Here is a 23,729-nt window from a genome sequence, read left to right as displayed (position 1 = left end):
TGGCCAAGACAGACAGTAAATCACGTCTCTAAAAACAGACTTGTAAATAAACACAGCCCTGAATATTCTGAGAACATTATAGCTCCAACCATGAATAGGCCTAAATACCTATACTGAGATCCTCTTTGTCTGAAATAACTTAATATTATAAATAATACTGGACATTTGTAGATTCCTGGAAAACAAGGGGCCTAATATTTCGGCAATTAAGATGTCAAAACTTTTTAGGCCTTTACAAAAATATCTGTTTCAGAAATTACCAGTGTTATTTTAGTATTATTTATTATATATTCCTATAAGTCTGTGTGTATGAATAACAATATAACCAGTAACCAAATACAAATGTTTAAAAAAATTGGCCAAGATTGCCATTTTCCACCAACGTCAGCAAAAATGAAGTGTGTGAGTATAAGCGTCCCTGTAAGAGGTGTCTGGACATATGGCCCATGTAAGCAGCACCATGGATCCCGTGGTGGGGAAGATTAATAGAGCCAATCTCCAAACAAGCCACACAGTGACCCCCCAAAACATTTCTAATGAAATGAATCCATCAGTGGGCCCTGGACCTGCAGATAGCATCAGTGGAACAGATCAGCACAGAGAAAGAAATGGAGAGCAGTTTAAGAACGAGAGCAGGCAGAACATGGATGGCCAGGCCTTCTGATATCACTGGCCTTGTTGTCATGCTAGACAGAGTGAGGACAGCCAACTTGAGCTTCCAGGACGGGGGTGCTGATAGCAGGGGCTGTTCGTATTTGAGCGATCCTTGTGCTTGTAATGCTAATGCAGTAACACCTCTCTCTGCCAGAGCACACGGCTGTCAACTTTCATTTGTGCCAAGAAACCATTCTCCAACTTTTCATTACAAACAGAAAAAAATTATATTGTTTTTAATTAAGTTTAACAATTAGGCTAACTAAGTGTCTGCTTTCTATTAAGACAGCCTTTGAAAAAATATATTTTCCAAACAGTCCGTAAATGGTCACTCATATTTCATTTTAGGCACATGAAAGCAAGGCTGTGAATAGAAGTACAATCTATTCAATAAGTTTTACTTGTCTACATTTCTGTTGATTATTCAACATATAAAACATCGAAAATTTCTTTCCGGTAAAGAGAAAATACAACACATTGAAATACAACACATCTAGCCATATATATATATATATATATATATACAGTATATATTCATATATACGGTGGTTGTCCAAAAAAGATTTTACGAAAGGAAAAGTTGACAAAAAGTTGGTTAGCTTTAAAAATGCTGACAACAACTGACATAAAATCTGTCCTAAGATTTCCTCCTTTGCGGTACAGCAAGTAAACGGGAGTGGGTGTTTATGGGTGTGTGACTGGGTGTGTGTTTGTGTGTGTGTGTGTGTGTGTGTGTGTGTGTGTGTGTGTGTGTGTGTGTGTGTGTGTGTGTGTGTGTGTGTGTGTGTGTGTGTGTGTGTTAACATGGTTCCTGATGGCAAAGTGCAGTATATTTAATGTTGTGAAACTAAAAGAAAACCCCCTTTCCCTACGGATCAATGCTCCACTTCTCACGGGCTGATTTCTCATAAAACACCTGCTGTAACATCCGAGCCACGGCACCTGGAATACACAGACATGCACCCATAAACACACCCACATCTCTTTGTCATCATTTCCTTGACCACAGGAGAGCACTACTTTAAGCATCATTTGCCTCCTCCATTTGGTCTAAAATGCATCAGAGAGGCAATAGACAATCTGGAGAGAAGCCTCACTCAACTTCATGGCTTCTCACAGGATGGATGGCTGTTCACAGTCTGAGAAGAGGGTCAATGCACAGTTCTTGCACCTTCTCAATGACACACTGCATTGAATTCTGGGAGGTGGAAAACTAAACTTTTGTTTCATAACTTCAGATGAAATTAGACTTTTCCATGTATTTTGTTGTCAGAAACAGAACAGAAGTAACATACATGCTGTCAAATTGCACCTGTTCCAGGTGATCACATGCTAATGAGGCAAAGAGGGCGGGGTTAAATCCTCTAATCGAACCAACAGTAGCAGATCAAATGGCTGGGAGGTCTTGGAGATTAACTCTTTCCAATCCAACAGTTAAATAGAGTGAAGCAACACAAGGTGTGTCATTTCACCAATTCATCACTGGCACTTTCTCTTTGCCCTTATTAGTCAATGTTGAATATCGGTGCATATTAGGGTCCGAAATGAAATGTTTATTGCCAATGGAGAGTCATTAATTCATTTTTGAAATTATATTTTTATATGTAATATGTGACCCTGGACCACAAAACCAGTCACATGGGTCACACTTTTGAGATTTATCTCTTTATCATATGAAAGCTGAATAAATAAGCTTTCCATTGATGTATGGTTTGTTAGGATAGGACAATATTTGGCCGAGATGCAACTATTTGAACATCTGGAATCTGAGGGTGCAAAAAAATCGAAACATTGAGAAAATCGCCTTTAAGTTGTCCATTTATGATCCCGATTGTGCTGCATTCACTCACAAAAATAAATGTTTTATATATTTACGGTAGGAAATTTACAAAATATCTTCATGGAACATGATATTTACTTAATAGCCTAATGATTTTTTCGCATAAAAGAAAAATCGATGATTTTGACCCATTCAATATATTTTTGTCTAATTTACTCATTTAAAATTTAAAATGTACCTGTGCGACTTGTGACTGGTTTTTGTGGTCCAGGGTCACATATATGTCTTCATATATTCTAATTATTATTTTGTTTTGTATCAATAGGACTGTTTCTCAAAAAAAAAAACTCAAAAAATTTTTTATTATGGTTTCCACAAATATATTAATAAGCAAAACTGTTTTCAACATTGATAATACTAGGAAATGTTTCTTGAGCATCAAATCAGCATATTAGAATGATTTCAGAAAAGATCATGTGACAAAGATCATTTTGACAAATACAAGTAAAAATTTAACAAGTAAAAAAACAGGAAAGTTGTCTAGGAATAGCCAGAGCCAATAGAGTCAGACCTTTGGCAGAAGTTTCTTTGGTAAAAATTTCCTTCAGTTTCACAACTTGTAAACTTGCTTGAAATGTAACAGGCCATTTGGTGAGTAAAATTTTATTTCCTTGTTAAAGCCAAATTTTACCCACATTTAGTGCTTGGCAAATGCTCATTTTGGACCCTGATGCAGATGAACGTGGAGCAAATGCTTTCCAAATGCTGTACTGATTTTCTTTCCTTTGCTAAGTTCAAAATCAACAGGCAATTTTCAAAGGCACACAAATAAATACACACATGCTAGAGAACACAAAAAACTTCACATACTAATACAGCTCTTCATACAAGAGTTCATTAAACGCCTCCTTGAAGAGCAAACTCTCGTTCCCTCAGTGCGTCTCTCTAACACACAAACCCATGACCCAGGATATGGCTCTACAACAGTACAAAGCTAAAGGCCAAGATGGAACGTGCCACACGGGCTGTCAGCAGCAAAGCTGCAGCACCTTTGATTTAAGGTAATTAAAACGTTAAAAAAAAGGCCAAACAAAAGAGCATTTTATGGAGCTCCCGCTATCCAGAGAGGCGCTCATTAGCCCAGCAGGGTAATTAGCAAGATGCCGCAGTCCTCGTTAAGGAGAAATCATAATCATAAACAAATGGCTGTGAGCTTTTGATGTCTTCCCCTCTGTAATGAACTGCCACTGTTCTCAAAATGAAAGCAAGGCTAAGACGTCCGTACACACATGAACACACAACTTGGAGAGACTTGTGATGACAGGTCTCAGTTTAAAGAGTAAAAGGGGACCATAATGGCTCTCATCTGAATAATATCAGAGCGCTAAAACTCATCACACTCAGCACAATGGCATTCTTGCCCTCATATATTTGCAAAGAGAGCTTCTCATGAAGTTAATTGACCAGATCATGGATTCCGAACGCAGAAAGACATTGAAATAACTCAGTTGTACATGCACAATTGCACATGCATACACTCAGGAACAAACAGAAGCATGCAGACAAACATAGAAGACAATATCTGTTCCACTGAATTAGTGTAGGATTTACTTTGAAACTATTTTCGAAATAGTAGAAATTAGAAATTGCTAGTAAATTTCACAAATAAACGATAAGTAACACACTGTTTGAAATGAGAATTTCTGAAGTAGAAAGACTGAAAATGTGCTCCAATAATCTGTTTTGTTTAAAACTTCAACAAAAAATTGTGTGGCAGCTTCTTCAGGGCAGTACTAAAATAATTAAATAAAATATTAAAATAATATAATGTAACATAATTAATAATATAATATAATAGTTTTAGAAATTTTTATGTTTAATTAGGCATTATCTCATTAAATATGCACGATTTTTTATTTTCGGTAGATAGATCTGAACATATGATAAAGCCAGGTGCAAAATTATTTTTTCATTTTGTTTACACACAAGATGAAACCATTTTTTTCAGGATATATGCTTTCATTACCTAGGAAATCAAAATATACTGGCCATAGCCTTAAAAAAAAAGATTTTCGCCATTTTTTTTTATTAAAATGTCACATAAATCAGGCCAGGAATGATTTATTAACAAATCCCTTGGAAAATATCTTCAGAATACTGCTAAGTGTATAACTGGAAAGTTTGGTGTACATAGGTGCTACATAGGCTGAGATGTTTGTACTGGAGAATGACAAAAAACTCATTTTGAGAAAATGGCAGTTAAAGATTTAAATAGCTCTAAATGAGATTTCGTCATTAGCTTTAAATTCCCCTTTGGAAATCCACGATTGGTTACTGATAGAAAGGAAATGCCCATATTTGGGTTGCATAGCGTTGTGCAGGAGACTCGGAGCTTTACAATGATACCGGTCATGACAGACTTCAGTAAACAGACTGAACTCGGCATGTCGGGTTGGAATGCTAACTTCTTGGTAAATTCGGGAGAAACTTACTGCCGCAAGTAAACAAAATGTAATAAAAGAAACATCTTAATGTATATTTTCAACGTTTTCTTTATAGCAGCTTGAAAGAACACATATTGAAGGAGTAAACTAGCCCAAAATCTCAACTGACCACTGCATGAAAAATCTATGTTTTTGCCTGCCGTGTCTCGCCTTAAAGCAGCACAAAAAATATCTCTCCTATATTTTAAAATGATTCTTAATTTGTTGTTGTTATGGGAACTATAGGTGAGGTGAGAAGAGAGAGTACTAAATCCCTTTGCTGATGAACTAAGCACATATAGAGGTCTCAACGGCAAAAAAAATGTTGTACTTCCTGTGCTGACAGGAAGAAGCCCTTGGAGAGATGGACAGCTGGCAGCTGGTCACCAAGGAGCAGTGCTGTGTGTTATATAAGCTGCACTTAACTGCTGATTCCAGGTCAGCCAGGATCAAACACAATTTCAGCTCCAATTATGATGCAGGGGGATAGGTGGGTAGGTGGCCTTTATTGGCACTCATGGGAGAGAGAAGGAGAAGAGAACAAAATAACCTTCCTCTTCGGTGCAATTCAGAAGAGAAAACAATCAGACCGGGCTTTTGTACACTTGACCGGTAGGCAAATGCTGTTTGAACAGTTAATCTAATAAACAGATCGACTAATGAAATGGAAGAAGAGCAGGAAGAAGCAACGGCGAAAAATAAGTGTATTATCTTTCTATATGTGATTGTGTGTGTACTTATATTGTCATACATTTACTGAAAAATGTCTGAAAAAGCTTCTTTTGGGATCATTTACAAACAAACAAAAAAAGATACCTGTAGAAGAGGTCTTTGAACTCCCAGGTTTTTCATAGTGTCAGCGTTGGCCAGGATCTTGAGCGGGTCGGATACTTTGGTCACAGCCTCAATCTCCTTATTGGTCTCGGTGCGGACCTGGCTGAGGAATAGGTCGTTGATGTAGTAGGTGAGGAAGGTGCGTAGCTGACATTGCTTGGCCTGAGCAGGACCCATACGGGACTCGATGTCCTGAATGAACCTGATGACACACAGAAAACAAGGCATTTTCAGTAACCCTTAAAAGCATGACCCGGGATGTCATTCACTTCCTCCTCCTCATTCATTTTTTTTTTAAGTTAGACATCAACCTTCTTAGTATTCCTCAATAAATTCATTATAAACAATATAACAGGAAAATGTTATTATAAAAGAATGCCTGTTTTCCTATTCATTTTTGTAATAATTGTATAGGGTCGCTAACGACCCGATTTGTGTAACAGTGTAAGTATATTTTTTCTGCACAAGAAGAAAATGAAGTGTAATTCACCTTCATTATACAAGGTGGCAATGTTTGATACACAATGATGAAGATACGTTTCACTCATAGTTACCACAGGCAGAAAACAATAGAATAGGAAGTATCATCAGCAAAACTTGAAATGGCTCAGCGATTTAATGCAGAGCAAGTACTGAATGCAATCAAATATAAGTGTCACTGTCATTTGATGGTGGATCTGGTGAAGAAGCTGTAAGTGATCAAAATATTGATTTTGAAGATGTTGAAAATGAGTTTTGAGAATATGTTTGAGATCGCGAATATGAGTCAGAAGCTATACTCCAAAAGGTAACTACATATGCTTTATTTTATTCTTCTGAAATTGTTACTCAAAAATCAGGTGAGTTTTATATTATCCCGACAGGTAGAGACCCAAATATGTAATAATGATTGGCGAAACATTCATGCATTTAAGAGTTGAATTACACAAAAGAGACATGTCTATGCATGGTTTGACTAAGTTTTAAAATGTCAGAGCTGAGGCCTTATGGTTAGCACATTGTGCAGTGGTGCTGATATGGGAAATGTGGGTTCGAATCCAACCTACATTGTGTCCCAAATCATTTTCTGCCATCTCTCCACTTTTTTTAAAAAAAAAATTTTTATTTCAAAATGTTATACAAATTTCCTGATTACAAGTTATATTATTAGCAAATAGCAATTTGAGATAAAAGATGAAGAAAATAACTAAACAAAATAAATGTTTTTGTTTGTTTTTCTTTGTTTTAAATGTCAAAATCATAATTTTCTGGTCCTATCCAGGTTTAAATTAGATTTTCAAACTCAGATTTTCAATGAGGTCTCAGACTTGTTTTAAAAAAACAAACAAATAAAAAACAAATATGAGCACCATTTCTGGCTTTTAAGTACTGCACACACCATGTGTGTCGGAGAGGGAACAAGACAGGTGTTGAGCAGGGATGGGCCGTTGCGTACGAGCAGACAGAGGCTCATAGATCAGCAGGAACACTGATTTATCACTACGAGACTACAGCTGCACAACCCCCCGACACTAAACACCTCCCTCAGCACTGCACAGCCAATTAGTCAACCCAGCAGAGGGGAGCCCATACACACATGTGCACGTTTATATATGTGTGTGTGTGAGAGACATTAACAGTGGGAAGCCTGGCTCAGCCCTCAGTAATCAACAACTCTGCCACTTCTTTAAAGTAACACACTGCCATAAACCTAAAAACCTTTTCATGGTTTTCATCATACCTGTGGCCATAAAAACATTGTCAATTATTTTATTGTCTGACTATATTTATTTAAGGGAACACTGATGCACATGGGTCCTAGATAAGTGATAATAATATCACCTAGGTAACAATAAAATTTTTTAAAAAAGCGTTAATAAGCACAATATATCTGTTCCATATAAGTTTTCATTTATCTGTATCGGACGATATTGGATATTTAACTCTGCATGCTCGTTTATCCGATTTTTACATTTACTGTAGATTACCTTTTCTGTCATGTAATGCTCACTATAAGTTAATCTTGATATTCATCATTCCTGACCCAATGAAACTTTAAAATTGATGTATTCCAAATCAGTATAACAATTTATTAACAACTTTATTACAACTCTATTAATTTATTAAGCTCAAACACTTTGAATGAGGAACTATGAACTATGCAGACAATTGTATGGTGTTGAAGTGCATCGTGTAACAGCGGAGCTCTGCAGCCGGGACTGTATATAATATACGGCAGGGCTTCTCAGGACCCTCTTGAATAATTTGGCATGGTTTAGAAATACAGACAAAGATAATAGCTCAATCTCCATTTCATTATTCATATAAATGTCCTCTATAAGAATTATTCACACCAGATGGTGTCTCTTACTTTTCGCTCTCAACCGTCTAATAGACACACAGTTAAATGTGCGCACAGTGACACACAAAAGCGTATCTCGGGCGCTGTCTTCATGTGAGCATCTTGCTGTGTTAATATTTCATTCCATAAGTCTGTCTGATCAATGATCTTATGAGGTAAATGGAAGGTGACAGGCTCGTTGGCTCTACAGGCTCGTTGGCTCTCTCAGCTAATCGAGTTTTGCTTCGTCCGAAATTCAGAGAAGGAAAGCGCATCAGGGACATCGTGAGCGTGACCACATTGACCGTCATGACAGAAGTGGCTGATAAAGGAAGAGACACAGAGCAGCCTGTAAAAAAAAGTCGATGACCTACAAGACACCAGTTACTACAGCAAACAGACAGTAAAAGATGCTTTTTAACTGTGAAAGACACCTCAAGTTTAAAGTAGTGAAATATAATATCACAAATACTTAACTTTAATTATTATAGGTCATTTTAATGTTTAGTTTTTGACGCTTCATATCAGGCATAACAAAAAAAGGTTCCTTTCTGAACTATAATGGCTCTTAACGATTCACTGACCGACTCAAATCACTATTTGTTTCATGAATCTTTTTAAATGACTCATTTCTGAATTGATTCATAAGAGTCATTTGTTCTCGACTCTGTGTTTGTTGTTGCAACAAGATGATATCTGAGAAAGCCATATATAACTGTCGCCAATAGCTAAATAATTGTGAAAAATTGTCCCACATTTTACGTTTTTCATTTCATATCTGACAAAAAACGTAGTTGCTATCTGGAGCCCTGCTTGAGCGCCACTCATGATTCCTTTAGTTTAGAGGAACCTCAGACAATTAAAAATATTCATCTTACTGGGACAGAAGAAATAAAACACTCTTCTTTTGCGTTTGATCTGTGGTACGCTGCATTAGGCAGGTGTGGAGAAGATGGCGCTCCTCTCTGCAATCACATATAATGTGTAAACAGCATGTGGGTGTATAACCAGGCTTGAATGAAAGAGATGTTTGAAAACAAGATGAAGAAGACTTCTTTGGAGGATGGATAAAGAGAATGTGGATAATCCAAGGGTGAAAAAAGAGAGCAAAGAGGGCAAAACTCAGTGCTGTGGATCAATCAGTCTCACAGTCACATGGGCTCACAAGACGCCCTGCTGAAAATAGCCACATTGTTCTCTATGACAGCAGCACAGCAGACAGAGGAATTCATGTATAAACGCCACATGCTCATCACACACTGTCTTAAACATGTGCATTAGAAGTAAACATTCAATGATCTGATGAATTTTGAACACCTAAGCCACCTTTTCCCTGCTTACGATAACCGGCAGACGATAGACCATTTGAAAAGTAGTGATGTACTACAACAAAATGTATGAGTGTGACATGAGAATTATCAATCATTTGTATAAAATGTTAATGTAAACACATGGGACTTGTGCAGAATTGATAGTTATGAAATAATTCAAACCTAATAATTAATATAATAAGAAAGAAAGACTTTTATAACAGCATTGTTTATGTGTTTACGAGTCAGCGTCATGCGGATGAAACTGATGTGGGATCAGAGCAGGAAATTTACCATACAGAATGAGATGTCTATAAGCATAACTCACAGCTAATAAGGGGATTATGGCATGTAATCAAAGCTGAGGTCCTTTACGTTCTTCACTGAAATACAATTACTGCCGTGTGATCGGGACATAACTGTTCCTTGACGGATGATTGCAATCCATCCAGAGGATAACAGAAACGAAACACAATGAACATTTGATGAGGGTCCGGAAGACTAGGAATAATGATTATAACTCTACTGTGAATAAACAGAGGTTTTAGCCTGTGTGTGGCCACAAGATTGATAACTTCTATTGCTCGCAGAGGATTAGAGATATGAATAAACTCTAATCCTAAGCATTAATCTTACAGTAGATATGCATATTTGAGACCCTTTTGGAAGCAACAACCACCCAGAACACTATAGCAACCACATATCACTGTGTAAAAAAAAAATAAAAAAAAAATAAAAAAATAATTTGCATAGCAACAACCTAACAACCACCCATAATTTCCGCACAAGTTCTTCAGTAGTCTTTCTACTTCAGTGAGTTAGCCTGAATTCTCTGGCTGAAGTCTAAAGCACCACTGACTCAGAGTGTGACTCTTCTAAATCAAAGCCGTCGTCTTGTAGACTCTCTCACAGACGTACACAGACAGAGAAACACTGCACACACACTGAGTCCCAGTTTATTAGCGTCGACTGCCTCTGATTGCGCTCAACAGCATCTAATTAACTGTCATTAGAAAGCAGATGTCTGTGCCCAAGGCCTTCACTGGATTATTGTGTGAAAAGCGCCCTGCCTATGAATACACACACACACACGCACACGAAAGAAGGTACATCAACCACTTCCTGTACTTCTCCCCTCCAAACCAATTACAAGCTCAGTAATTAAACCATCCTTGTAGTATAAATATGTATTTGTGTATTATTGAAGACTACTGAACAGAAGGGTGAGGGAGGCCATGAAGGATAGTCATTTTTAATAAGAGTAAAGTGCCCTGAGGTTTGCTGTCTGTCACTGCAGCTGGGCAGGTTGGCTTGTGTAACGGACATGCTGCAGTCTGGTGTAATATTCACTTCTGAAGACTGACAGAGAGCTTTATGCGATCAGAGAGAGAACGCTGAGGAAATAAACAGAGTGCTGACACTCCAAAACACGTACACAAGCCGTCAGACTCACCAGGTGTCACCGCTTTACAAACTTTTCTGGTTTTCTACAACATTTCTTATCTAGACATAAAAGTCTAAACAGATTTTAGGCTTTGGCATTCCTTCAGGAAACAGCACTTCTTAAAGTTTGAATTATTTTTGTGAATTCGATGTTAATTTAGTATCCATCCATCCATCCATCTAATTTAAAATAATGTTTTTTAGTTTAATATATTTAAAAAATGTATGTATTCCTGTAATGCAAAGCTGAATTTTCAGTCATTAGTTCAGTCTTCAGTGTCACATGATCCTTCTGAAATCATTCTAATATGCTGATTTGGTGATCATGAAACATTTCTTATTATTATCATCAATATTGAAAACAGTTGAGCTGCTTAATATTTTTGTGGAAACCCTTTTACCATGATAAATCTTTGATGAACAGAAAGTTCAAAAGAACAGCATTTATTTGAAAGAAATCTTTTGTAACATTATAAATGTATTTACTGCCACTTATGATCAATTAAATGCTACCATTAAAAAAAGTATTAATTTAAAATAAAACTTGAAAAAAAATCTTACTGACCCCAAACTTAGGAATGGTAGTGTATATTATGCTAATAAGTAACCCTTAAACGTAAAGCATCCCAAAATTAACGGACTCTGAAAAATGGATTGCTGGGGACTGTAGGCCAGTAATAGATTTATGTTCAATGATATGGACATACATAAAAAAAAAATAATAAAAAAAAAAAAAAATTCTCAGTAAATATTTTTAGCAAATATGTACAATTAATTAACCAGCATAACAAGTCTATTATTCGATAAAACATTTTTTATTAAATGAGAATCCTAACATTTTCATTTCACATCTGCCCTGCCTTCAGCACGTTTTTATGATCATATGCTTTGTCATTTCAGTAAAATTTGTAAACCTAAACAAGAGCCACATGAACAATAAAGACTACCTTCTATATTTTATCGGCATTTTTAACCTTGTCATAATATAACAAGCAGAGGATATTCACCGCAACGACAATGAAAAGTCACCTTTCAATGATCATAAAAAAATATTGCTGTGTGGGATGGTTTTATGGAATTTATAGACCATAATTAATTTGTTTTATTTCAATATAATATCACCTCAAAAGAAGGTTTTTAATAGCTGATGCATGCCTCATTCAATTAAAAAGCCAATAATGTATTAGTCAAAAAAGAGAGTTTAATTCTATAGGTCTCACATGGTTAAATCTATGTAAAGACTATTTTTAAATGAGCATGAAGAGCAAACCACTAAAATACCCAAAATACACCACTAGATGGCAGTATGTCAGTTCTCTCTGTACATACAATATGTGTGCAGTCAGTTCTCCAGCCTCCTTAATGAAGGGAAACTGTCTTTAAAAAGCATTAAGATTGCATTTACTGGGTTACTATTGAAACCGACTTCGCCGTGCGATGTATTTAGCTTTCTTTGCGTTCCTACAAAGACAGCGGTGAGGTAAATGAATATGGCCAACCCACACATACACCCACTAGCTCTGAGACCTCCTGCTGTCTTGCTGCAGATCTCACACACATGCACACACACACTCTCTCTCGCTTAAGGTAGCGCAATATGTGTAGGACAGAAATGCTTTATTGGAAAGCAAAGGACCGGCACGCTAATTAAAACACATGGAGGCGGAAATCAGAGAGCGAACCCCATTCATTGGCAGATTCTCAAAGAAGTTCAGTTTTCTTCATCCTTCTCTTTCTCATAATTTTGTCTGTATCCTTCCCCAGCAAGAGGGAAAGTGGTGTTTTAGGCCAATTAAAATAGGTGAAATCTATCACACGAAGAAGACCAGGGGCTTGGATTCCTGCAGTCAACAGGAAATGAGATCAGCTCATTTGGCTGACATGTCCCCATGTTGACAAATTACCCTCCCTGATTCACTTTCACGTTCTTTGCTTTGCCTCCTCCCTTCTAAACATCTTTCCCTCCCACCGTCTTCGCCTAGTTTCTCATCCTCTGCGCCCTTTTTCTGTTGGAGGGAAAAGAATGTAATGCTTTGACCTCAAGAAAGCAGTTTGGATCAGAAATCTCAGGAATACCGCTTAAAGGTGCTGTATTATGTCACTTTTTTTTTTTTTACTGTGTTGACAGTGTCATGATAAGACAAAAATAACAAATAAAATTCTTGTAATGCCCTCTCTTTCTTTAGGGGAAATTTAAGATTTGAGATTAGTGGGATTTAGCAGGATCAGTCGGGTCAGGAAGAAAATCATTTTATGCAGATAGCGAGTGAACACAGAGTGATTTTTAAGCGGGAGGAGGCGGGAGTGGACCTCTACTTTAATGCGTGTATGGTGTGGATATACGCCTAACAGAAGAGCTTCTCCTGGCAAAAAGAGAACGTGACAGAGCATGTAATAAAACGAGAATCAACATGGGCTTGGCTTTTTGGAGATGCCGAGAACTGAGGGATTTGAAATGTTGTAAAAGGAGATGCCGTTTTTATTACTCATAATTTACTGATAATTTACTCACCCCAATGCCAACCAAGATGTTCATGTCTTTCTTTCTTCAGTGGAAAATAAATTAAGTATTTTGAGGAAAACATTTCAGGATTTTTCTCCACACAATGGACTTCAATGGCAACCAGAATGTTGAAGTTCAAATCAATGCCGTTTCAAAGGGCTCTGAAGTGCTTCAAAGGGCTCTGCACGATCCTAGTCGAGAAATAAGGGTCTTGTCTAGCGAAACGACGGTCATTTAAAAAAAAAAAAAAAAAAACTTTTTAACCACAATTGTTCGTCTTGTGCTGGTCTGCGACACACCACGTGTTACGTCATCACGTTGGAAAGGTCACGAAAAAAGAATAAGAAAATAATAATAATAAATTAAAGTTGGAAGAGAAAATGAGATGGAATTTTTCGCCCTTCCCTACCTTTTTGAACCGGAGTACACAGACAAATAACTTAGAAAGATGACGTGACTCGTGACCTTTCCAACGTGATGACGCAATGCGTGGCGTGTCGCAGACCAGCACAAGACGAACAACTGTGGTTAAAAGTTTTTTTTTAGTTTTTTTTTTTAAATGACCGGTCGTTTCGCTAGATAAGACCCCATTCCTCAGCTGGGATCGTGCAGAGCCCTTTGAAGCACTTCAGAGCCCTTTGAAACTGCATTGATTTGAACTTCAACATTCTGGTTGCCATTGCATTGTGTGTAGAAAAATCCTGAAATGTTTTTTGAAATGCACTTAATTTATTTTCCACTGAAGAAAGAAAGACATGGACATCTTGGATGGCATTGGGGTGAGTCATTTATCAGGAAATTTTCATTTTGAGGTGAACTAATCCTTTAAATTCAAGGGTTCACATACTTTTTCCACCTTACATTTTTGAACATGTAGGTGCTTTCAATAGAAAATATGAAAATCCATCATCGTTTGTGTTATTTGCTTAAACATTCTGTTTGCCAACAGTAGATGTTGGCAATCAGAAAAAACACACTACATTATTCCACCTCTGAATGCTCAATGCGGCCTTTACAAACGCACATCACAGCCTACCCAAGCAGCTCACCACACATCTGGACTGGATAATAACCTGTCAGTCTTTTTGCCTCTGAAAGCATTTGTTTTCAGAGCAGCGGAGGGCTGTTATTACCCTGCGTGGTGTGAGCGAGGGAGGAACTCTGCAAATTGAGCCATTAGAGCAGGAGTTGGGAGTGGCCTGCATTATTGCCTTTAATGGGAGCCTGCATGGGCGAGCGGCATCACGCACAAGGCGATAACAGCGTGTGTGAGAGTACGAGCCAGAAAAAGGGAGGGAAGGCAAGTGATTGTGCGGTTAAAAGGGCGAGAAGTGTTGATTGACACACTACCGGCTTAACAATTCAACACCCCTCGGGATCTGGCCTAATCAAGCTCCCTTTCAGGCCACAAAATGGCTGAATCGCTAGGGCCCGTTTCAACTTCCCTCTTAATAAAGGCTGCGAATGCTCACTAAACAGTGCAAGAGGGGGTTCAGGAGTTTTATGAAGCCAATAGCGCGAACAGGTCATCATTGCATCTCAGTTGTGAACCAGACTCCAAGCACTTTAGAGCTCCTTCAATTAGAGCTCAGCGTCTCCTACTGAAAGAACCTGGTAAGCGCTCCCGTGTTCCAGCTCCTCGGGGCTCTGTGAAGGAGAAGGACTTAATTAAATCACAGAGGCTTCGCCAAAGAGCGCGGCCCAAGGCCAGCTTTATGATTTATGGGTCGGCCGTGGAAAACAGTGAAGGCTGATCCTCAGAGGTGACAGAAGAGACCAAACCAAGAAATGCTCTCTGTGGAGCAACTTTTAGAAAGCGTGTGCTCAGTAACACCTCGTCTGGTGTTGGTGTACAAACATAGGATTTTTGGCAGGAGGACGTTAGCACTGCTTTACAACCCAAATAATGCCCTCTACTAACATCCGTCATCATTCACACATCACAGGCAACTACATGCAGCAATAAGTATGTTTATATGCGCATTCATAACCAAGCTACAGTACAGCGGGTTACAGCTACAGTCAAAAGGTCTCCACTGGTGTTTTACAGAGAGAAAAAAGAAAGGGATTCAGGATTGAAACAACATGATTTTTTGTTAAACTATTCCTTTCATGGCTCCTAACTGAAAAATGGGGGAAAAAAACTAGAGCGCCATTGTTTTCTAAAATATGTACATATGTAAATTTCTGAAATACATAACTTAGACAGTTACCTCTGATACTTGACCACTCTAAATCAACTTCAACATCATTATATTTATGTCCCCCAAGGGACAGTTCGTTTTTCAATTAGTCTATCTATAAATTGTAATATGGACTCATGCATTTTCTGTAAAGCTGTTTTTAAATGATGAATTGAATTGAATTGAATTGAATTGAATTGAATTTTTGGAACTAAACTGCAAAATCTTTTGCATTTATTTAGCAAAAAAACATTTCTGATTAATCTAATTATTATGTTGATTATGATTCGAGCATGTCACCCACATTAGTTTTACTACCAAACAAAATTTCAGTTACACTTGATTCAAAATTGCAAATTGACATCACCATGCTAAACACTGACCAATAATATTTTTGTAAAACATTACAATGCTTCTTTTAAATACCATTTATTGCAACAAAGCTCTTTTGTGTTTAATTATAAGTTATGGTTCCTGGTTCATTTCGAATCAGACATAACCAAAAAATGACTCAGTGAGGGAGTTAACTGTGAACTGTGAAGTCACAGCAATTTTGAGACAATTTTGTAAATCTTTTTTGATATAAACAATAAATGATAAACTGAAGGAGTCTGATGTAAACACACTAACAGCCCTGAATGATTCACAGAGTGAGTATATATTCACACAGTAGCAGAATGCAGCTACCAGCCTTAAAACGGTTACGTTCACACACACTATGGTTACTGCTATGGTTCCTAATATGGTCTACCGTGTGTTGCGTGTTTTCATGTGTGATTTCGGTAACTTATGCCAGGGACACACTTAACGACTAGCTGAAACATTCTTAGACTGAACTGGAGCAGATTTTAAACACCGACTGTGAACACTAACTCAACGCAACTCTCTAAGTATCAAATTACATTCATAATCGGCCTTACATTCGTTAAGTGTGTTCCCCGCTTTACAGCAACGGAGCTGTGTGTCATCTGAAGGATTGTGTCCTACGTACAGACAGCAGTAAAAAAGATGATACTATAAATTAGTTCGTGAACGGGACATTTTTATACTCACACCTGTAAGTATATGTGGTTGTCAATCCCAAAAACTGACAGTGTGAACGTAGCCTATACACAGCAAGTTTGACACCACTTTGTAACTTTGTGACTCATTAAAAATAATCAATTCATAATAGTCATGATGGAAGCACAAAGGTTTCCAGACAGCCGTCATTGAAATATTAAATAGATATTGAAAAAATATTAAATGATCATGAATTTTCATTTTTTGAGACCATTTCAGACAGTCTAGAGCCCTGGCTTTACACTCTTGCTCTTTGATAAACAAGAGATGGAACAGAACTTTCTTTTCAACTGTCGAGCAACTGTGGACATTGATGGTGAATGATTCAGTATGACTCACTGAAGTAAGTGTAAACTGCTATAGGCCCCCATTCACTAAACGCAACTGTCCTTTCCTTTCAGTGACAGAGAGAGAGAAACTACAGTACATAACTACACTTAACACCCTCCAAGACCCTACACTGCATTGCAGCAGACACCAAGACTAAAAATAAGTGCTTTCTCACAACAGACCAGAGGATGTATTGCAGAGCAGAGCCAGATAAGGGGCTTTAAAGTATGTAAGGGTAGCTGTTATCTGCCAGCGACCCCTGCAATAGATCATTATAGTGGTCAGATCATACAATGGTCTCTTAAAGCTGCGCAACACTGTACCGCATTACAGCGTCGCTCCGTAGCTGTGAGAACTGAGCGCAGGGATCATTCTGATAGGAATATGGGAAGCTTTCCTTTCCTTCCATCACCCACAGGTGCACTTAAAACGGAAACCAATCTACGAGTCACTATTGGTCTTATAGCGCTCACGAAGCCATTTGCAAAATTGGAATAAAACACTAAATCATATTTACCACCCTCGCACTCCACAACTCACTTTTTTAACAAATTCCCTCTCTTCTAAGCCGGAGCGTTATTCCCCCGGCAGGCATTTGCTGCCGTATATCTGCACGAGTGGTATATTGAAATGGTTTGAGGTGTACCGGCGGTTGATTGGATGTGAAAAGAAAACAATGAAATAAGAGGGCCAGAACGGGGGGAGGGAATCAAAGTGCTCTGAAACAAATACCGTGTTGTTTGGTCACATGGGGGGCAGAGGGCAGCTTCAAGATTTGGTTCAATTCAGAAGGTGCCGCTCAAAAAGCGACGCATTCAGTGGCGTTTTTTTCCATCGGAAAGAGGCGAGTCAATCATCGAATGCGCTTATGCCTGAGGCAAAATAATAAGGCTCATATTTCGCTGGACGAGGTTCAATTGTGACCGGCGAGATCACCTCTGCTTCGAGCTGTCATATATATGATTCACATTAGCGTGCAAATAAGTGGCGTGTCTGGCTTTCGCAGGTATGCGGGGTGCAGATGTGCACAGGTACACAGGCGGCTGTAGAGCATGTGGTGGAAGTGGATGAGGTCAGGTGACCCTCCCGCTGGAATGCGAAGCTGTCTATCTTCGAAGGCCTGGAGAGCACATGCGGAGCGATTCTGGAATGAGGGAATAACCTTGAGCGAGATTTGAACTAGTTGGGTAGTTTTGCCGAGGGCGACACTGTGTGATTGTCGCGGTCTCCTCCGTTCTAATCCAGATCAATGAGAAACACAGGGTACCAGGAGTTGTGGCTACTGGGAACAAGAGGAAGTGAAATGTGTGCGTGAATGGAAGGAGAAAGCAATGGTGTGTTCCAATACTTTCGCTGTGATTAGTGTCTATGTGAGTGATGAAGTGTGTTTGGTGGAGAATGCTACATAAATATTATGGCAAGCAGCAGGTGGTAAACAAGCAAAGCAAAAAAAATATCACTCAGAGTTTGCATTGTGGTTTTAAAGATCATAAATGAGATAAACGAAAAAACTCTGGCAAAGATGACTTTAGTATAAATCATATTTGACTAGGTCATGATCTGTCAACATTATATAATTATAAATAAAAAATATGTGTGTGTGAGTGAGTGAGAGAGAGAGAGAGAGAGAGAGAGAGAGAGAGAGAGAGAGAGAGAGAGAGTACTAACAATGAAAATTTGCACAAGCTGATGGATATAGAAAAAATTTAAACTTGTAATATTGTAACAATACTCTAAATAAATCTTCAAGTCAAAACATGTATTTCTCCAATTCATTTCCATATTATGCACAATTCGTTTGTCCATTTCACTCCAAATAAATAAATAAATTAAAATTAAGTAAAATAATCTTTCATCAAAATGGAATACTTGCTCAGCCTCAGAAAAGACTTCAGTTTTTGGATGACTGTGGATGATAAAATCAAGTCTTGTCTAAATATGTTTCATGCTGAATATCCTTTTTCACTCTAAACTACATAAAATTACAGACATCATATTGCTTGTGAATGCCAATTTGATGTTGACTATTAAAAAAAAATCTTCTTGCATTTAAAACTTAGCATTTTTTTTTAACCTTTGCTACTGACATACATGTTTGACACTGAGAAACATAATTGAAACATTTTGAAAAGCGCAGGAATATGTTAATCAAGAATAGATTTTCTCTCTCATCAGAGTTACATTTTAGTATAATTTGTTTGCAACATGATGGATGACGACAAACGCTTGGATGTAGTTGGATGTAACTAAATGAAATCAACTAGGAACACTGCAACATGCCTCTCTTTGTTATTTATTATTTTGATCTCTGATTTGAGTAATAAAAAAAAAAGTGGAGTTTTGTAAGGGAACTCTGTAAGTGCAAGGCATTATGGGTAGGGTGACTCTCTGTAATGAGAGTCTTCTCGTTCTTTAAAATTGGCTTCACATACGTTCTATTTCCAAAAGAGCAAGAAAATGAAAGGCGCTCATCTGATGAATCTCAATTCATAGCTAAATGAAAACGAAAGCCGAATATGGCAGATATTCTGCCACAACACTGTGAAAAGAGAGCGTGAGTGAGAGGGAGAAAAACTGAAAGAAAGAAAGAGAACAATCTTGATCTTGTCAGTCGTCTGTCTGGTTTGATTGGAAAAATCTAGCAGCCCAGACTCCCAGCACCTGGGATCCATGTGGCCTGTAAAACAGAGACTTTTGATGGCTCTTCATCAAAGAAAAGACTCCATTTCAAGTCTCGCACACACTCTTATTCTTTCCACTCAAGACCAAAGTTCTCCAGCATTTGATATGTCCCCAGCTCTCTCAATAACCATCTGTTATGGCATTTCCCCCCTGAAGAATCGCCCCAGTCCTCCTCCTCTCTCTCTCCTACCGAGCAGAACCCCACTGATGCCTCATACTTAGTAAATTACATTTGCAACCAGCAGGAATAAATACTAGAGATAAAGACTGCTGTAATGTCCTCAAATCCATTAGAATCTCATATTCACACATCGCAGAAATCACATTACAACACAACTAATATCATTTCACCCAATTCGGCTGCCGTGAGTGAAACAGTAACATCACGCGTAATGGATTTTTTTTTTCCCTCGTAGTCTCCTCTGACTGTTAGCTTCCTTCCCATCTTCTCGCTTTCCTTGAACATTCCCTCATTTTCTTCATGTCTGAGTGAAATGTAAATTATTTGGGTGTATTACAACACAGTCCAGGGTGGGGGAGAACAGTGTACATTTACATGAATCAGATTATGCTGTGAACATTGGCAGAAGACAACCTGATCTATTTAACAAAGAAAAAAACTGGCTGCAACGGAATCCATACATTATGTGCAGCATGCTTTCTATATTCAATAAAATGCTCCATTCTGCTCTAAGAACACTTAGAAAACCAAACTCTTATGTAAGCAGCAAACTAAACTAAACTTCTATGTGCACTATGTACTAAACCTAAAACTCAACTAAACTTCTGTTCACTTTAAAAATAAAAATAATCGCACAACCTGTCAAGAACAAGCCTGGTTCACATTTCATTCTTAGATCAAAATGTAAAATTAATTACAATTTGTCTACAGTAAATAAGACATATTTTAAGACATTTGAGGTTCACTGCATTGTGACATTATTTTCATGACAATAAAGCACATTGTCCCAACCAGTTCTCATTAGTGTAATGCCAAAATAAACATTCTCATTAAAATAATGACATATTACTTCTAACTACAGTATTTGTACATCATATTTTTAACCTAAAAGCAGCATCTGTTTTATGATTTATGCTGATTTCAATTATAAAACAAACAGATTACTGTTACAAGACATCCCGTATTGCAGTAATTAGAATCTAATGTGAAATATAATTGGGGAAAAAATCCTGAAAAAATAAAATGCCTAAAATAATTTGAGTCGGAAATATGCTTAATTGTCATGAAAATAGTGCTGCAAAAGTCCTAAAAACAGGTTTTATTTTATTTATGCCCAAAAAAAAAAAAAGGTTTGAGAAATTACTATCCAACATTAGTTTCTGCTAATAGTGAGGTTGAGACGATAGGGATAGAGAAAGAGATGTGCTTAGCCAGCCAGGGCAGCACAAGTCCCTGATGCCCTGTAAAGCCATTAACTGGAGAGAAAAAAAAAAAAAACGAAAAAAAAAACGATGATAGCAACTTACAAGCAATCACAGTTCGGCAATAAATGCCGCCTTGCACCTTAATTGTCCTCTTTGGCATATTTTAGCACAAAAAATTAGCAGCACTACCTTAACTAACGCTTACCAGAAGTACCATTAATGGCATCAGAGAGGACACAGAGCCACCCACGATAATGAAGGATGCCAAGGTGAGCTGTATCAGTGCCCCAACACAATCAGGCTGCCAGCCAGAGCTTCACACAGCCTGCACAGAGCAACCAGGGCTATGCAGCAGAGAATTCATTTCAATATGAGAGAGAGAGAGAGTAGCCTGGAGTAACTGCACTAAATCATGTTTTAAATCAAATTCAAATCCTGTGGCTTCACTAGGGATTCTCCAGCAAGCTTGCCCAAAGCTACAACAGATTCCACTAATGCAACATTACGACACCAACGTCTACAGACTCATGAATAAGCACCATTTATAAAGGAGATGGAAGAGTTACCTTTAGAAACATTATGAATTAATCAAAAACCACTAGGATTGGTAATTGAAAAATCCCCAGAATTATATATATATATATATATATATATACAATTCTGGGGATTTTTCAATTGTGTGTGTGTATTGATACTAGTATCAATATATGATCATATAAGAAAAATGCTTCTGAGGGTAGTGAAAACAAATATGTTCTTTAAAACAAGACACACACACACACACACACACACAACATAAATAAACAAAATAAAATATAAAATAAAACAATAAAAAGTTGTATGAATTCCAAACACTGTGAATGCAAAAAGAATCATTAATGGAACCATTAATAATAACAACACAACACAGCACACATAACAGAAAACAAAACATAAAAAAATATATACAGTATATAACGAAAAAATAAATAAATAAAACAAAACTTTTTTTTTTTTTACTTTTCTAAGACGATTCAAGCGATTCAATGATGGCATATCGTTTTTTACAGGTAAACATTGGCAGGGATCTAACCAGGATGAGAGCTTAGTGAGCCGTCTTCAACCTCCATTCCTATTTTCAGCTTCTCTAATTTGCTCTCCTCGTGTCTTTCTCTTCCAGAGAGGGCCTGGTATTCGGCATTCATTCTCTCGTGTAAAGAGTCTAATCGGGGGTTATTACCTGCTCAGCATGGCAGGCACACCGCCTGAGCCAGGAACTCTTGATTCATCATTAGAAACATCTCAATCTCCAGTTTAAAAACATAGCTCTGCACATTCAGTCCATTGCTTGAACAGGAATTATAAGCTTTGGAAACATGTGCACAAGAAACGCTCTATAAACTCAAACAGCATTGATGTTAAAACGTTAAGCCTCTGTATTTAGTGCAGTAATTTACCTGTTATTAATATAACAGTCTTCACTTGGATATATACTGTATGACATCTTCTTCATGCACAGGACGTGTGCCCATGTCGGTCACTCAGCAAGCATATGGTTACTGTCTGATGATCAGGCCAGGAACACAGACACAGGTCATCATCAGTAATTGTTAATTATATGCTTTGATTTGAATTTAACTCTAATTTGTATCCTTTAAATGGGCAGTTTCCCTAAATCACTTTGTGGATTATAGAAGGAGTGAAGAGTGTTTGACCCAGAGCTTAATTAATGCAGAAAGATAGATTGTCCAATCCAATAATCCAATTAAAGTTTATTAGCCATTAAACGCTGTGCATCTCTCTCTCTCTATGTACAGTATATATCTCAAATACATGATTCTTAGACAGTACCGCAGGGCACCATCTCAAACTCATTTATGTGAAAATTACATAAGTTAAAAAGCTAAATGTTTCTTTGTTGCTACCACATTAAAAATTATTTCATAAAATGTAAATGTATGTACAAGTCTATGATCGGCACATTCATAATTATCATTCCAAATGCTGCTGCAATGTAAACATCTTAAAAAAAGAATGTAAATACATTAATATGGTACATAACAGGCTAAAATTGTCTCAGTGTTTTTGGCCATAACAACAAAAGTCAATGGGTCCAGTGGGTTGTTGTTTTTGGACCCCATTGATTTTACTTATATGGACAAACACTGCATAATTTCTTCCTTGTGTTTCCAGTAGAAAGAAAGGCCATGCAGGTTTGGAACGGCATGAGTGTTGAGTATTTTTGGGTGAACAGTTCCTTCTGGTATGTAACATGGGGTCCCTGCTCCATCTCTTTATCCACAAAAGAGTTCTCGGCCTGACAAAAAGACTCCTGCTCTAATACAAGATGGCCTCCATTTAGACAAGCTTGTTCCTATTTTAGGAAACTCTCTGAAATGGCCACTCTCCTCTCTTCTTTTTTCATCTTCTCTTCCTCCGTTGCTCATCTTCCTGGGATTGAAAGAGGAATCTGTCCCCAGAATCAACACAAGAGACCGGCTTTCTTCTGAAGCCTGACCCCAGACACGCCAAAGGATCAATCAATTACTTCTTCACTTCAGCAATCAAACAACATTATTATCAGGCATCAGCTCGTCGACCTGGAAAGGCTGGCGAATCAAAGGCTGCTGTGATGTAGCTGCCAGAGCTCTGTGGCTCGGCGCTAACAGAGAGTGGCACCTGCCCTCCGCTCTGGGAGGTGAAACACAAAGAGGCAGCGATACGCACACAAACACGCGCACACACATATGAACACTTATTGAGGTGTTAAGATGAAAGGT

General features: G+C 37.8%; 1 protein-coding gene across 1 annotated transcript in view; it reads right to left on the bottom strand.

Annotated features, from left to right (window-relative positions):
* exoc4 (exocyst complex component 4) overlaps positions 1 to 23,729 on the bottom strand; it is a 138,458-nt gene that overhangs the window by 31,356 nt on the left and 83,373 nt on the right. Inside the window, exon 11 of the mRNA XM_082167140.1 lies at positions 5,734 to 5,953. Within this exon, the coding sequence (XP_082023266.1) occupies positions 5,734 to 5,953 (220 nt within the window). The remainder of the gene's footprint in view (positions 1 to 5,733; positions 5,954 to 23,729) is intronic.

Source organism: Leuciscus leuciscus (genome assembly GCF_965113295.1).
Source record: "Leuciscus leuciscus genome assembly, chromosome: 4".
Lineage (NCBI taxonomy): Eukaryota > Metazoa > Chordata > Actinopteri > Cypriniformes > Leuciscidae > Leuciscus > Leuciscus leuciscus.
This window is presented reverse-complemented; position numbering and strand designations above follow the sequence as displayed.